This window comes from Coptis chinensis, chromosome 5 (genome assembly GCF_015680905.1).
Source record: "Coptis chinensis isolate HL-2020 chromosome 5, ASM1568090v1, whole genome shotgun sequence".
Taxonomy (NCBI): Eukaryota; Viridiplantae; Streptophyta; class Magnoliopsida; order Ranunculales; family Ranunculaceae; genus Coptis; species Coptis chinensis.
Genome location: NC_141460.1, coordinates 82,167,112 through 82,182,916, shown reverse-complemented (window position 1 = coordinate 82,182,916; position 15,805 = coordinate 82,167,112). Strand labels below are relative to the sequence as shown.

At 36.6% G+C, this 15,805-nt stretch overlaps 1 protein-coding gene and 1 long non-coding RNA gene across 4 annotated transcripts; both read left to right on the top strand.

Moving 5' to 3' along the window:
- The first annotated feature begins 1,176 nt into the window (after positions 1-1,176).
- LOC147499325 (F-box/RNI-like superfamily protein) lies at positions 1,177-7,607 on the top strand. 3 transcript variants are annotated; one of them, XR_015195804.1, is made up of 9 exons: positions 1,177-1,549; positions 1,793-2,020; positions 3,620-4,026; positions 4,419-4,604; positions 4,882-5,074; positions 5,407-5,539; positions 5,735-5,811; positions 6,488-6,638; positions 6,997-7,607. XR_015195804.1 is itself a non-coding variant. In XM_086561147.1 (9 exons), the coding sequence occupies exons 1-9, from the start codon at positions 1,253-1,255 to the stop codon at positions 7,291-7,293; spliced, it is 1,950 nt and encodes a 649-aa protein (XP_086417273.1). In that variant the 5' UTR covers positions 1,181-1,252; the 3' UTR covers positions 7,294-7,607. The 3 variants fall into 3 exon arrangements, 2 of the variants coding, with proteins under 2 accessions (XP_086417273.1, XP_086417274.1); XM_086561147.1 differs by having other exon boundaries at positions 1,181-1,549; positions 5,407-5,520; XM_086561148.1 differs by lacking the exon at positions 5,407-5,539 and having other exon boundaries at positions 1,183-1,549.
- Positions 7,608-10,198: 2,591 nt separating this feature from the next.
- LOC147499324 (uncharacterized) lies at positions 10,199-15,101 on the top strand. Its single transcript, XR_015194455.1, has 3 exons — positions 10,199-11,123; positions 11,867-12,575; positions 14,519-15,101. It is a non-coding gene; the product is annotated as an uncharacterized LOC147499324 (long non-coding RNA).
- Positions 15,102-15,805: the final 704 nt, after the last annotated feature.

Here is a 15,805-nt window from a genome sequence, read left to right as displayed (position 1 = left end):
TAGTGATTTTTTTAGATCAGTTGTTGTACTTTTAAAACCTTGGGTGTTGTAAACTGGAAGATAATCAAACACAAAATAATGTCAAGCTTTAGAGGTATTATGAGTTAGTTACAATGGACTATGCTTGTACATAACCAGATAACATTTTCCTTGCTATGCTCTTTGTGATACTCTCTAAAACACGGACGCACCAACCCATGCGCTATGTCCGCGACGGACACGCGTCGGATGCGGATGCGGACATGGTCAAGACGCAGTCCGGACGTGGATCAACACAGTTAGGACGCGGATTTTGACCAAAAAAATAAAAAATAAATCAAAATAATATTAAAAAACTCAATTTGTTCATTTTTTGTTTTGTAAGACTTATGACATGTTTTTAAAGTTTGATTAGGAAATATTAAACTTAATTTTGTGGCTATTTATCTTTAATAGTTTTGAATTTATGAATGTTGATACATTTAATTTAGTTTTTAATGTTCAATTTATATAAAATAAAATTAAAAATATTAATTAATTTCCGCGTCCTTTGCTGCGTCCGCGTCCTACTATTTTGAGATATAACCGAGTCGCCGCGTTTGTGTCCACGTCCGCGTCAATGTCCGCGTCCGTGCAACATAGGTGATACTGTTTTGATACATAGTAGTCTATTGTGTACTTTTTATTGTCATAGTACTATATGATGCTTGTTTATGTTTCCTACAACAAAAGTTCAACTAGTTAATCGCGACCGTTCACGTATATTTTCGATTTTATTTTTATTTATGTTTTTTATAGATCATGTCATCTCAAAAAACCAAAAAACCATGGGAAGAAATCTCTAGGCTCAATGCCGATTTCATTAGAATTTGTTTGTCTATTGTGGATTGTTTAATGCATGGTCTATATGAGTTTATTTCTACGTCCATTAAATTGATTTCTTATATGATCATCATTAACTTCGACAAGAGAGTACATGTGTTATTAAAATATGGATAAAATTGTAATGTCACCCCTTATAAGTGCTTGAAAAAACAAACACTCCTACCACTTATAAATAGCAAAAAACAAACGGGTTTTAAGACCTACTTATAAGTAACACTTATAAGTGTTTGGCACTCAAACACTTATAAGTAGGAAAAACAAACGCCCCCTAAGAGTCCAGGCCCAGCCCAAAAACACATTTGTCTATCTCACCTTCTTCTCAGTTTTCATTCCTTCCTTCATTTCTTCTCCATCAATTTTTTTTGCCCCTTCCTCAAATTCCCACAAAATGAAACGCCATGATCTAATAAACACAACTCTCCCAGACGAATTAATCCTCGAGATATTCACACATCTCGAGGAATCAAAACCCACTTGTGATTCCTGTTCATTAGTTTGCAAAAGATGGCTTAGACTCGAAAGACTAAATCGTCAAACACTTCGTATTGGTGCTACTGGTAATCCCAACGAATTCATTAAAGTTCTAATTCAGAAATTCTTCAATGTTAGAAACGTTTATTTCGATGAACGTTTGCCCATTCATCAATTTCGACATTCTAAGATATCGAAATCGAGGAAGAAATCGGTATGTTTGTTTTAAATTTTAAATTTTTTGAATGCCCGTTAGATTTGTTTTGGAATTTTGAATTGCCCATTTATGTTTCTGAGCTGAAATGTAGAAAAATGAAGTAGTTTTGATGTCTTAGTAAGCTTAAGAAGTGGTTATAATGTGACTTGGGTATCAATGAAATGGGTCTATGTAATAATACTGGTTATTGCTTATGTACTTATATTACAATCGTAATGTAGTTTTATGTTCATGGCTCAGAGGAAAAGACGTAGAAATAGAAGTGGAGGCTCATTTACGGAACTTTATTCTAGTGAGTCTGAGGCAAGTGATTTAGAAGTGTCTACTTTAACGGATTCGGGTCTGATTGCTCTGGCTGAGATCGGGAGACTAGAGAAATTAAGCTTAATCTGGTGCTCTAGCGTGACAAGCGTGGGGCTAATATCTATTGCCGAGAAATGTAGAACCTTGAAATCTTTGGATCTACAGGTGAGAATCTTTTTTGTACAGAACGATTATTTTTTTATTTTTTATTTTTTTGTGTATGTTTCATTTTATTCCGTAAACTGTGTTTGTAGCATGGAAATTAGCATGTGTTGAAATTCTTGATCCTAGTGGGTGTCCTGATTGTAGCCCAAACATGGCTGTTGCTGATTTCTTCATATTAAAGTGTCTGATATTTCTGTAACTCTGTATGTCCTCGGAAGCATGGGCTGCCATAGGCAACTCATAGAAAACTGAAAAAAGAACGCTATCTCAACCAACATAGCTAAGGGCACCCACTACTTAAAATGTAACCCATGTTGCACAGAAAGAGACATAGTTTCTTTTTTATTGTCGGCTCACATGTACCAACATAGCGTAATGCTTCAATTCCTTTTTTTTTTTTATGGGATTCTGACTTTTCTTTTTCTTTCCGGGATGTTTACTTAAATTTTACTTTTACTACCTCCGACCAAATATCAAACAAATAAGTAGTTGTTTCAAGTTTGTTACGTCTTAAATGTTCAGAACTAATCAATTGAGTATCATTTTGTACAACTATTTCTGTAAAACAACTGTCTTTGACTACGTATCTACACATCAAATTTGTTAACCAAAACATCTATGGAAACGAAACTTTTTTGCTTGACACCAACTTGTTACAAATCTTCTCTAAAAGAATGAATTTTTTTTAAGATAAGGACTGGTTGCTGTTAGGTAATTTCAATTCTTCAATTCTTCATTCTTGGTTGCTGCATAACACAGTAAATATAAATAGACAAGGTCAGCATAAATAGATTACTACTTGGTTCCAATTAAGAAAGCCTAAAGTATGAACACGAATGTCTCCATAAATTGTCTTACTGTATAACTTTCTAAGTGTTCAGTAAAGTTGGTTTGTATTTGGTGTGTTGACAAGGGCAAGTGATTCACCTTTAATAGAAAGAAAACCTAGCTTCTAATAGATTGTTGTATACTTGTGTGTTCGTCTACGTTATAAAGAATGCTCTAATAAAATCTCTTGAACAATTTTCGTCACTGTTGAAGGAATTGTTACTTGTTGGAGAAGTTATAATCCTCTCACCTCAATTCTCCATCACCTTTCCCCCTTTTGACTGGTAGGAAGCTAGAGGAGTCACAACTCACAAGATATAATTTTTCTGGAGAAAGGAAAGAATATCCGACATTGAGCAGTTGAGCACCAATATTAGAGTGAGAAGGAAATGGATGTCTTTTAGTGGTCTGATTATTGGTGTGGTTCCCCAATGAGGTAAGGTAGTTTTTAATCCATCTCCAATGTATTTACAGAGTTCTCATCCCTTTCAGCTTAGAATCTCCTTTCCACTTTTTGTATCAGTCTATGATTGATACCAGATGAGGGAATTAGGTGGTTGTTTCAAATTTCCGTCTATTATGGACATTGTCAACCCGATCTCAAATTCTTAATTCTGGATTTTTCATAAACGGATTGGTTATAGTATGCATGTTTGTTGGTGGTCTTATATATAAAAATTCAAAATCTTAATCATGGATTTTTTACTAGTGAATTGGTTATAGTAAGCATGTTTGTTATAGTGTAATGTTGTTTATATATTTTGCATGTAGGGTTGCTATGTTGGCAATGAAGGTCTTGCAGCTGTTGGACAGTGTTGTAAACAACTTGAAGAATTGAACTTGCGGTTTTGTGAAGGCATGTCAGACACTGGTTTGGTTGAGTTAGCGACTGGTTGTGGGAAGTCATTAATAGCTCTCAGTGTGGCAGCCTGTGCAAATATTACTGATATCTCGTTACAAGCTGTAGGCTCTCATTGTATCTCCCTTCAAACCTTGGCATTGGATTCAGAGTTCATAAGAAACAGTGGGGTAGTTTCGGTAGCTCAAGGATGCCCACTGTTGAAAGTTTTGAAACTTCAGTGTATTAATGTTACAGATGAGGCTTTGCTAGCTGTGGCCACATGCTGTTTCTCATTGGAGTTGTTAGCTTTGAATAGTTTTCAGAGATTTACGGACAGGTTATACACTTCTTTGGTTAATTTAAATCCTTATGAATCATATATGGCTGATGAGTGATGGATGAACTAATCAACTTAAAAACGTTCATTTCTCTATAAAGCTCTGTTTGGGAAGTTGAATGTTATTGCATTTTGGTGTCTTTGTTCCGAAAGAAAAATGAATTTTAACATAACATTTAATTAGGAGGATTACAACGTTTAGCTTGCATCTCTTTCTAAATTTATACTCTCAACCTTTTGTCGTGGGTCCTTTATGTAAGTTGTCTACTGGGAAAGGATTAGATATCTTTTCTGAAGCTTGCTAGTTTTACTTGACATATACCGGGCCAAAAGTTGTCTGCAGCGCTTTATGTAAGCTACATGTCTGTTAATTCCAGTTCATACATCTGCAGGAGCCTGTGTGCCATTGGGAATGGGTGCAAGAAGCTAAAGAATCTTACTCTAAGTGATTGTTATTTCTTGACTGAAAAGAGTCTAGAAGCAATTGGGAGCGGCTGCTCTCAACTTACGCATCTTGAAGTTAATGGATGCCATAATATTGGAACATCTGGGATCGAATCAATTGGGAAATCTTGCGCGTGAGTATATATTTTACTGATCATAATGTATTTTTAAGTGTCAAAACTTAGCACAAACTTTTGGATTATTCAGTTAGCGGGGGTGCCTTTTTTTAGTATTTTGTTTTTCGAAGTACATGATTTTGTTGCTTGCATATTTTGCAATGGGATTCCTTCTCTGTGGGGTTTGTATAATCTCCCTCCCCCAATATATTGAGTTGCATTGCATGCAAGTTACTTATCTATTGATCATTGCTAAAAAACAACTTTGCCTTTTGGTTTGTACTGTTGGTTGCAGGGGCCTTTTAGAGCTAGCTCTTTTGTATTGCCAAAGGATTGGTAACTATGCTCTTTTGGAAGTTGGCACAGGCTGCAAACTCTTGCAAGCTCTTCATTTAGTTGATTGTACGGGTATAGGAGATGAAGCCATACGTAGTATTGCTGAGGGTTGCAAAAACTTGAAAAAACTTCACATTCGTCGGTGTTATGAGGTAGTTTACTATTCTGTGCTAAAGTGCTGTACTTAACTATAATGACTTTTTTTTTCCTATTCTAGACATGCTGAAGTTACTATAATATAGCTTCGATAATGACCAAACGCTAGTTTGTGGATGTTCAGTGTTAAGAGAGAGAATAGGATATGCTAGCTAAAATTTAATGAACAACCATACGTCCACATATGACTGAATTTTTTTTGGTGGGAAACTGGAACCTGGTGGAGATCATGCAGTATATAACAATATCAGTGCAATAAATCACTCTTGCTGTACACGGACGGCATTTTACACTATTGAAAATGACAAGCTTTGTTTTGTTCTACAAGCGGATGCTCCAACAACTCAACTTGATACTCCAGCCTATATTGTTAGGTGCAACAGTTTGCAAGTCGGCGCTTTACCTTACAGTTTGCAACTATTTGAGAGCTGTGGCTTTCCAAGTCGGCGCCTTACCTTACAGTTTGCAACTATTTCTTTATTTTGATTCATAAATGTCTTTACTTAGTATTTACAAAATTTATGGTTATTTAGTATTTACAATGTGTTAATGTACTCTTAGGGGCTTTACTTTGACTTTTGTTAGATGTCTTTAAGAAATATCTGCAGTTATTCATACTCGAAGTTCATCTTCTTTTTTTTTGTTTTACTGACTAGGTTGGAGACACGGGAATAATTGCAATCGGCGAGAATTGTAAATACCTAGAGGATTTGAGCCTTCGGTATTGTGATAGGTGAAAAATCATAGTCTCATCCTAACAACCTACTATTTCCTAAACCATTTATCATGATAGATAATTGCAGTTCTTTTGGAATAATATTTTTCAGACTTCCAGTAATCTTTTGATAATGGAAATTTTATGTGTTTGTTTTGCCTAAAGTATTTGACATAAAATGTACTGTGATTTACTACATGTTGTAGCATCATAGATACATAGGTCCTGTAGATGTGAGTGGTTTTTATAGGTATTTTATCTTTGTGGAATACAATTCGTATCACAGAAATGATTCTAAAGTTACAGAAATGTCAGAAACATCTATCCAAGCTGTAGGAACTGGTAAAACAGAACAAAAGCAACACGTCGTCAAACTGTAAACAACCATGTGAAGTTACTGATCAAAATTCATAATTAAAAGAAATTATATGGAGTTTAGATTAAATTTTTTCCTTCCTCTGGGCCTTTGCATCTAAATGCCCAGATGTCAACTTCATATATATGCAACATACTAGAAAATAACCATAAGATATGTTTGTTTCATGAACGTGATTTTTATGCGGGTCTCACATTGTGCATGCATGCTTGTCTACTTTTATGTTCTGCTTATACATGTAAGTGGACATATTTTTCCCAAACCCATTACTCGAGAGGCAATAAGTGATGTCTGATTGTGATCATTCTTTATCGACAGGGTTGGAGATGATGCCCTCATTGCTGTTGGTCAGGGATGCTCATTGCGACAGTTGAATGTCAGTGGGTGCCATCAAATTGGTGATGCTGGAATTATGGCCATTGCAAGAGGTTGCTCCCAGCTTGTTTACCTTGATATTAGCGTTCTTCAGGTGTGTAGTCCTCTCTCTTTCTTCTTTATTCAGTAACTAATAACATTATAATAATAGAGACTTGCTTGTCTTGCTGCAGTGGTCTCTTTTTTTTAAAAAAAAAAGTAATAGACACTACCTCCAGTATCTTAGTTTACTTGAAAATTCTTTCGCATCGGATTTTCCATCATTAACTCCATCCTCATGTAAAAAAGTGAAATTTCATCAAGTATCCTGGATTTTCACCGTCATTGGTTGAGTTACAGAGTACTAGGGTATACAGGGTACTATACCCTTATTTTATCAGTTCGATCATGCACATATAAACTTACTACAGCCTTCCTAACCCCCCACCCCCATCTTCTCTCTTCTGTTGTAGAATTTGGGTGATATCGCTCTGGCTGAATTAGGGGAAGGTTGTCCTTTAATCAGGGACGTGGTATTATCTCACTGCAGAAAAATAACAGATGTTGGTTTATCTCATCTTGCTAAGAAGTGCACCCTCCTTGAGACCTGCCACATGGTGTATTGCCCATTTGTAACATCAGCTGGAGTTGCAACTGTGGTTTCAAGCTGTGTAAACTTAAAGAAGGTCCTAGTTGAGAAGTGGAAGGCCAGTGAGAGGACAAAACGAAGAGCTGAATCCATCCTATCTTACTTATGCGTTGACCTTTAGTTCATAAATTGATGTCTTGCACACTCTCTGTCTGTCCAACTGTGGGACTAACTGAATTTGGGAATAAAGCCGCTTCCTCGAGTTGGTTTCAAATACTTCGGCTGGCATAGGGTAAGGGCTTTTCCACGTTCTTGCGAGTTCATGTCTCTGCAATTTGTTTGTAGATTTTCTTGTTTGTATGGGGTGTTTGTGTACAAAACTAAGTGTCCAATGTCATGAACCAGCCATGAGGTCCTTTGGTGGAATAGGTGTATTTGTAAAATAAAGATTATCAACTTACCTTTGCAATAAATAAATTATATATTTTCATTGGACTGACTTCTTGTCTGCATGGTTAGTTACAAAAGTCACAGCGCTCAACCTCAAATCCAGTGTAGTAGTAATCTTCAATTCTACGCTACATAGAATCAACATACCGATTTTAGCGTAAAGATTCATCATTTGTCTATGATGTCTATGAACTGAGCTTATCATCTTGTCTTAAGGCGGGAGAGATGCGATGATCCCTGGGTCTTGAGGGTTATAATTCCTACCGTTGTTATGACTGGTTGGAGTAGACTTGGGACAAGGATAGTGAGTTAGCTAGATACTTTGATTGGCACCGCCTTTTAAGTGGTATGGATTGATTCCAAGGCTCCAAGCAGATGATATTGGGGACATCATATCTCTTTCTGCTTTAGAATCAATATGATTATGATGTCCAAGAAACGTAGAAAGTAAACAGATTCCAATTCTCTCTGCTATGCTTAAGCACCCAGAACTGGCCATATTTTATTTCAAGTTATCGGTTGAAGCTACTGTTCCTTAGTGAACTTTTTACTATAGCACCTAGAAATCAAACTCCTTTTGAGTTATATTATTGTAAAGAATGTGGCCCCAAATTGAATTTGTTACTTGGAAGTTACTCCATCTGCTAAGGTCCAAGAAAAGAATCTTATAAGCTAACGTTACTTCAAATAGATCTCATCTTCTACTTCCCAGTTGCCATCAAGCATAGTAGAAGTTCTTTGAGTTCTTGATCTCTTTCCACCGAAATGGAAAGAAGGGATAACAAAACCCAAACCCAAGCTTCTGGAATTTGCCATCGTCTCTTCAATTTTCTTATTGAGAGCATTCTTCTTCGAGGTCTCAAGCGTGTTACTCTGGGACGTCCAGTGGACACGCGTCCGCTTCTAAGTCCTGTCACAGGTGGATCAAATAATGCAATCGTTCCTTCTGGAGACAGTCATGTTGCTCCCGACAAGCCTAGAAATGAAAAAAGCATGCACAACCTCGCTTGTGAAATGCCAAGAAAAGCAGATTCTCTTGTTGAAAGGGCTACTAAGTTGAGCAATAATTTATTTCCTGTTGTCAGCATTGGTTCATCAGTCCATGTTGAGAAGAAAGATGATGAGGACTTCATGGAGGAATTTGTCAAGGTTCCGTCTCCTTCACCTAGGACGATTCCAGTCCAAGGATCAAAAAAAGAAGTTGAACACGCTAATATCAGTGGACGAGATGAAGATCAGGCTTGTTTAAATGGTAATGATAATAAGATGACTAACTCTCCCAAGGAACATCAGCACAACAACAGCGATCAAAATGCGCCCTTACAACGTGGGAAGGAGGTTGTAATCCCATCCGGAACCGTATACCAAGCTACACGGCCAAAGAATGTCCATGTAAACGATAATGCATCAGAAAAGAAGATTATGGACAAGAAGAAAGGGAAGAACGTAGTGCTAATGAAGGATAATTTGACACTGGCCATAGAACCCGGAAAAGACGTGAAAGTGAGAGGTACTACACCCGTGATTCCCATAATCAGCTCAGCCTTTAACATCGATGAGCGATCCGATGAGCTCATTCGACGTACAAGAGAAGCTCTAAGGAACAGTTAAAAACTATCTTAGTTGGAGACTTTGAGGCAGAGGGATTTTGTTTCATGAAAATATTTGTCGTTTCCTCCAATGTAAATAATCTTACTAAGAAATAAAATCCAGTATGTTCAGTGAGAGCTAAAATATGTTTTTTGTCCGCATATTCACTATTCTATCCTCAATAAATTTCATAATTCAGTACCTCTCCTATACCAAAACATTGAAATAGCTAATAAACCATGGACTCAGTGGTCAGAAATATAACCTATACCAAATGAGTAGATTCCCCGTGGCAACTATATGAGTGGGGTTAAGGCAAAGCAATATATATATAAAGAAGAAAAAGCTATTTATGGTAAAAAAACCCTTGGTCAAAGTAGAAGAAGAAGAAGTGCAACGCTCAAAACCCAACAAGACAATGGTGGTTACTAACACTTCTCTATCATACCCAAAAACACTGTTTGCATATACGGCGATTTGCTGTACTGCTGTTTGGGTTACCATGAAAAGTACTATGGAAATGAGCCGTCAGTTCCTAGTAAGTATTGGCCAAAGCATAAGCCAATAAACACTCCTATGCAGTCAGGACTTTTGAGTGCTCGTTATTATGGACCCCGTATGGGTATATGGTTTGGTCTCACCCACAGTTTGGTTTATGGTATAGGCAAAATCCGTGAGAAAGAAGTTGAGGACTTGAGGTTGATGATGTATGGACTCATGCGCTCTGTGCTGGAGCAGCTGCTGGTTGCACTTTTATTGAGCTGGGTCCTCTTATGGCTGCTGTGAATGCGGTTAAGTATGGAGGTGTTATCTTCGGTATACGGTCCATTGTTGCCCGATTTGAAAAGGAACGAGAAACTGCCTCTAAATCTCACTGAAGGTATGTACTATAAATTGATAAGCAGCATATACATTTCAGTGTTTATGGATTGTTGTGTATATTATCAGTAAGAGTCATTTATATCTGGTATATAGCTGTAGATAATAGTGATCTAGTTCACAATATAGTTGGATTGCACCAAATTGGTGTTGTCTTAAGATTAAGGGATTGTTGACTAATTAATTATGGAGCAAAAACTACGGAAAGCCAAAAGCCATAACTGGAAGTCTGGAACTGTCTTCGCAAGTGTGTGTTTCATGCTGCATTGTAGTTTCAGTGGAGAAGTATAGGCTACGTGTCTGGATAGGTGGTTGGCTCTTACAACTACAGCCTTGGGGAGTCGCATCTGGCTTTTGACCCTGTAAGCAACTTTGTGGACAATCTGGAGGACTAGAAATGATGCTATTTTTAAGGGTAGAACTGCATCCATTCAGTCTACCATTTGCAATCACTTCGATGGATTCAGAGAAGGAGGGATTACTATCTTGGGATTCTTGTGTTAGATTTTGGGGTGGGGGGTAGTTATTTTTTCGGGCGCAACATAGTGCACTTTACGTTTTCTTTCTTTGTACTTTCTGTGTCTCCAAGAGTCATGCTACAAATTGCTTTTACCAAGAGTCATGCTAGCTAAAACCTTGCTGTGTCTAATATGAGCATACCTTACTTTAGTTTGTACTTGGAATGTATAGATTGTTTGCGATCACCTGGCATATACATGTACTTTGCATATACATCTTGGTGTTAGTGTTGGTATGGGAACTGGTTTCCTCTGTTCCATCCTCCAGAGGTACCACAGAAAGGTCCTCCCCCCCCCTGTAAGTTTTGGCCACAGCAGCCGATCAGTGGTTTTTGTGGAGTCCGTATTGGCTTCTGGTAAGGTCTCGCCACCAGTTTCCAATACGCTATAGGCAAACTCCATCAGCGGCATGGTTCCAATGTATGGACTCTGTCGCTGCTTGCACTTTCGTTGGGATGGGTTCCTGTATGGAATCCTGCAGGTTCTCAATTTCGCTTGCAGTTGCTAGCATCCCCAGACGGTTGTTGCTGTACGATTCAACATAAAACACACATGCACACGCAATTTCTTGAAGGTACCATGATGACAATTGATTCATATATATGATGATGTTTGTCCAGTTGTCCCTTTTTTTTAATCATTACTTACAGTTTCTGCTTTAGGAGTAAGTTTCTTGTTATCGCTAGACGTTGACCATATTGTTCTGCCTTTAACTGGATCTTCTCGTAATGGGTTGCCAGATGTTTTCTAATTTTATATTGTGTATCAGTGGTCTAATTTTTACTAGATTCTACCATGTCAACGTTGTCGTTTTGTATTTTGGTTATTCTGTTGGTAACTTAAGTACAAGCTAAATTAAGCCCTGGTGTTTGGTGAAAATGATATCCACACCATCCATGTCAACCTCATAAATTTCAAGTCACTTGAAAATAAGGGGTTGGACTTGCTTAGTTTTATGGAATTATAAACCAGAAATAGAAAGGAACCATCGATCGATATGTGTAAAAACAATTAGAGGAAGAGTAAAAAGTAAAAACAATTGAGGTTTGCAGTGATTAGGAAAGCAGCACTGGACTCTGGCGCTACACCAACTCCTTTGAAAAACTCTTAAGTTCTGTTTTCTTGTTTCTTTTATTGTATATATGGATTATTATTACTATTATTACTCCTTTTTTTTTTAGGAGTACTTTGAGACTTGGAGCATTCTTATCAGAAGTTCTCATGTCCTATATTCCTGCTAGATAAGAGGAATCTTTATAATTACTCTGAAGGCAGAACATGATTAGACTAATAATGCTTGCTCTTTTTTTTTTGTAGGAGGGATTGGGCGTGGACAGGGGCAGAAGAAGCTTTGGTGACTCACCTACAACTTCAGTTTCTGCTGGATTATGATAGATAGCTGGCTGCAAGGATATAAGTATTAGAGAACTTTAACTAACTATTAGTAGTAGTCGTCTCATAGACTGATTAGACATCGCTTAAGTGATTTAGATTGTTCGGATTTCATACGACCATGCTTCCTGTTTATTTCGTTAATGGTATTTTCAACTTCCTTTAATGTGGTTATCTCATAATGTTCAGATTCTAAAGCCTTATAATATTTCAAAAGGTTTTCACTTTCAATTTCTGAAAGCTTTGGCATCGTTGCTAATCCAATCAACTAAGTGAAGTGTTTGTTACAAACTGCAGGTACACTGAATACTAAGTTTAGTTTGTGGTTTATTTGTTTCTGAACTCGTTTCCCTGCTTTCCTTTTCTGAATGTATGTGATCGTCCCTGCTGGAAATAACAAGATTACTAATGAAAAAACATTGGCTATGGAAATCCAGAAAAGAATATTCCCTTGTTGAAAGGACTAGTAGTAAGTTAGAGCAATTCATTTTCATTTGTCAGCATTGGTTCATCGATGAGTTTATGTTGAAAAGAAAGATGGCGAGGAGTTATGGAGGAATTTGTCAAGGTTCGATCGGTCTCCTAGTGCACCATTCCCATACCAATGGACAAATCATTTTTGCCCGCAGTTTGGGTAAGAACAACTTCAGCGGTAAAGCTTTTCTTCCATTTATATTTCGTTTGTTTAGCGATTGGTTACAATTTTTCAAGGATTTAATTTTATTTTTCATTGAAACAAACTCATTTACTGAAGGTTGGTGATCATAAGTGATAAGTTCCAGTACTGTGAGCAATAGTAGGTTTATTTGCTTACGTTTATTGGTGTGTCTGTCGATTAGAGAAACCAAAATTCTAATTTAAATCTGTTAAGTTCAAATTTGTTATGTGGACTACATCAGCATCAAATTACATTGATAAAAGCTGATAGTGATCTTTAAACGTGTCCAACTAAAATATATTCTTGAGGCAGATAATCAATATTATTACATATATTTCAAATTGGAATTCCAGTTTGAGGTTTGAATAAACTTGAATAGTATTTGATTACAGAGAGTTTGGGTTTTGACGACAAAATAGGAAGAATAATAGTTGAGAAAAGAATCTATTTTTGTTAGTTTTTGACTTTTTGTTTTGTTGGTCGACTGGGTTCTGTACACGTGGCATATACTCATTAGGCCACATTATTACCCAAAAGTGCAGCCAAAATGAATTTTCCTCTTCTCTTTTTGCCACTTAAACTGATTTTCAATTCAATAGACATAAATACCTTTGGAGATGGGTTAAATTGAAAGACAAAAGAACAAGAAATAGAAGACTGCTCCTTTTATTCTTTTCTTCCCACGAGGAGGAACCAAATCGTTGACCTGCTTCGATCCTCTTCTTCTACCAATCGGTATCGAGCCTGAGCAAATAGATGAATGAGAGTGGGGCTTTGGAGGTGAGATAATGGAGCTAAGATTGAAAGGAATGCAGTCCCCATTTCTCCTATTTTCTATCGGTTTACTTTTGCTTTTGTAGTATTTCTTAATTTGCATTTGAGAAGAGAACGCAACAGCGAAAAAACTAGGTTGTGATTGTTTCTTTTGATCCCTGTTTTTATTTGTTTGTTTATGTGGAGAGGGAAGAAGGTGTGAGGAAAAAGAAATTTCAGTCCTTCACTTTTTCCCACTTTAGCGATGAACCATTTCGTTAGAGCATTTGCAATGCAGGTGATAGAGGGGGGAAGTGATAACTATCACCTACTTTCCTCCAAAAGTGCTGTGCAATGCTGGGTGATAAATTCGGTGATAGTTTTCCCGAGTTCAAAACTATCACTGACTTGTTAACTTCGGACGGGATGTTGGATTCCGTCTGGATTACAAAACTTACCAGACGGAATCCAACATCCCGTCCGGAGTCCTAACGGCTAGTGTACCAACGGTCAAAAAGTCAGAACGGTCAAAAAACGGTCAAAATAAAAAACTTTGGTATATATACAACATTTGTTTCATTTCAACTCACACTTCCAACAATCATATATCATATTTCTTCTTCTTTAAAATCAGTTCTTAAAAAAACCAAATATCAAATAGCATCAACTCAAGCATCTCAAGCAAGTGGTAGCACTCAAGCAAAAGCGAGAGCTCACTTTAGCATGTCCGATGATCAAACTCTATGTCTTGCTTGGATAAAAATTAGTGAAGACTCCATTGTTGGTGCTTTCCAAAATGCAAAAGGATTTTGGAATCGTGTAACAAACGAGTTCAATCAAGCACGTGGGTCGGATAGGTCTCCCGATTCAATTAGCGGTAGGTGGAAATATATTTCAAAAATAATGAACAAATTTGTTGCAATTGTGAATGCGGTGGAGGCTCGACATGCAAGTGGTACAACAATACAAAGTCGGATAATTACAACGTTGTCAATTTGGAATTTATTGATTATCTTAGTCTTAGTCTAATTATTTCCGTCTTAGTGTATTTATTATTTCCATTTTAGTCTTAGTCTAATTATTATCTTAGTCTAATTATTATTGCAGTTTAATTATCTTAGTCCTAGTGATTATTTTAGTCTAATTACCACTTCTTCTTTTTTTAGTTGTCCGAGGCAAGGATGACGTACCAACTACAAGAAAATCGGCTTTTTCACTTGATCATTGTTACGTTATACTCAAGGATAATCCAAAGTGGAGTAACATTTTTGAGGCAAGGTCAAGCCGCCCCACAAAGGGAAAAGGTCGCAAAAATGATGGTAAAGATTCAACTTCTAATTCACCAAGTGTTGGTGGAGTTGAATTGGAGGGTTCTCAAGAAATAGAGCGTCCAAAAGAAATGGAGCGTCATCTTGGATCGAAGAAAGCCAAGTCCAAAAGGAACCAAGAAAAATCAATTGGTATGTTGGAGGGTTACTTTACACGTTTAGATGATACATTTTCACAGGATGCAAATGAAATACAAAAATGCTTAGAACTTAGGGAAAGGGAACTTGCATATGGTCAAAGAACTGTGATGGCAAGAGAAGAAAAAAATCGGATTCAAGCAGAAAAAAATCAGGTTCAATTGGAAAAAAATCGGCTTCAAAAGATGCAATATGAAGCTAAGATTTTAGCGACCGATACAAGTGTCCTCCATCCCGATACCACTTTTATAATCGAGCAACAACAAGCTGAAATACGTGCTGAATGGGGAAGGGCTAGAGGTGGTTCTAGCTCTAACTAAGCTTATGTATTTTAATTATATAGTATTTTATTTTAATTAAAGCACTATGTATTTTAATTAATGCACTATGTATTTTAATTTCACTTCTTTTTAATTAATGCACTATGTATTTTAATTTCATTGTATTTTTAATTAATGAACTATGTATTTTTATCTAACTGTTTTTTTAATTAATGCACTATGTATGTTCTCATCCAATATAATTATTTTCATAGAAATACAATTACCAATAAAATTAAAATACATTGTAATATAGTTCATTAAAACACAACTCATTAAATACGTTGGAACTACATAGGAAATACATTAGGAAATACATAGGAAATACGTTGGAACTTAATAGTTCACGTTAGGAAATACATAGGAAATACATTTTCATTTCCATTTTAATTTTCGCCTCCTTCTCCCTCATCTGGATCCACCAATTTGGATCATAAATTGGTACCGGATCTGCTGTTTCTTCAATGCCAGTCCAATTAAAAACATGTTCAACTAAGTCCTTTTGAAGATTAGTATGTGTAACTTCATTTATGATCTTATTTCTTGCTTCAATCATCTGATAGACAAAATGAAAACCATCATCTTCCCGAAGAGCGGTATTGTTTCTTTCCTCCCACCTTCTTCCAATTCCAAACTCCACTTTCACGCTTCATTCTCAACAATCATA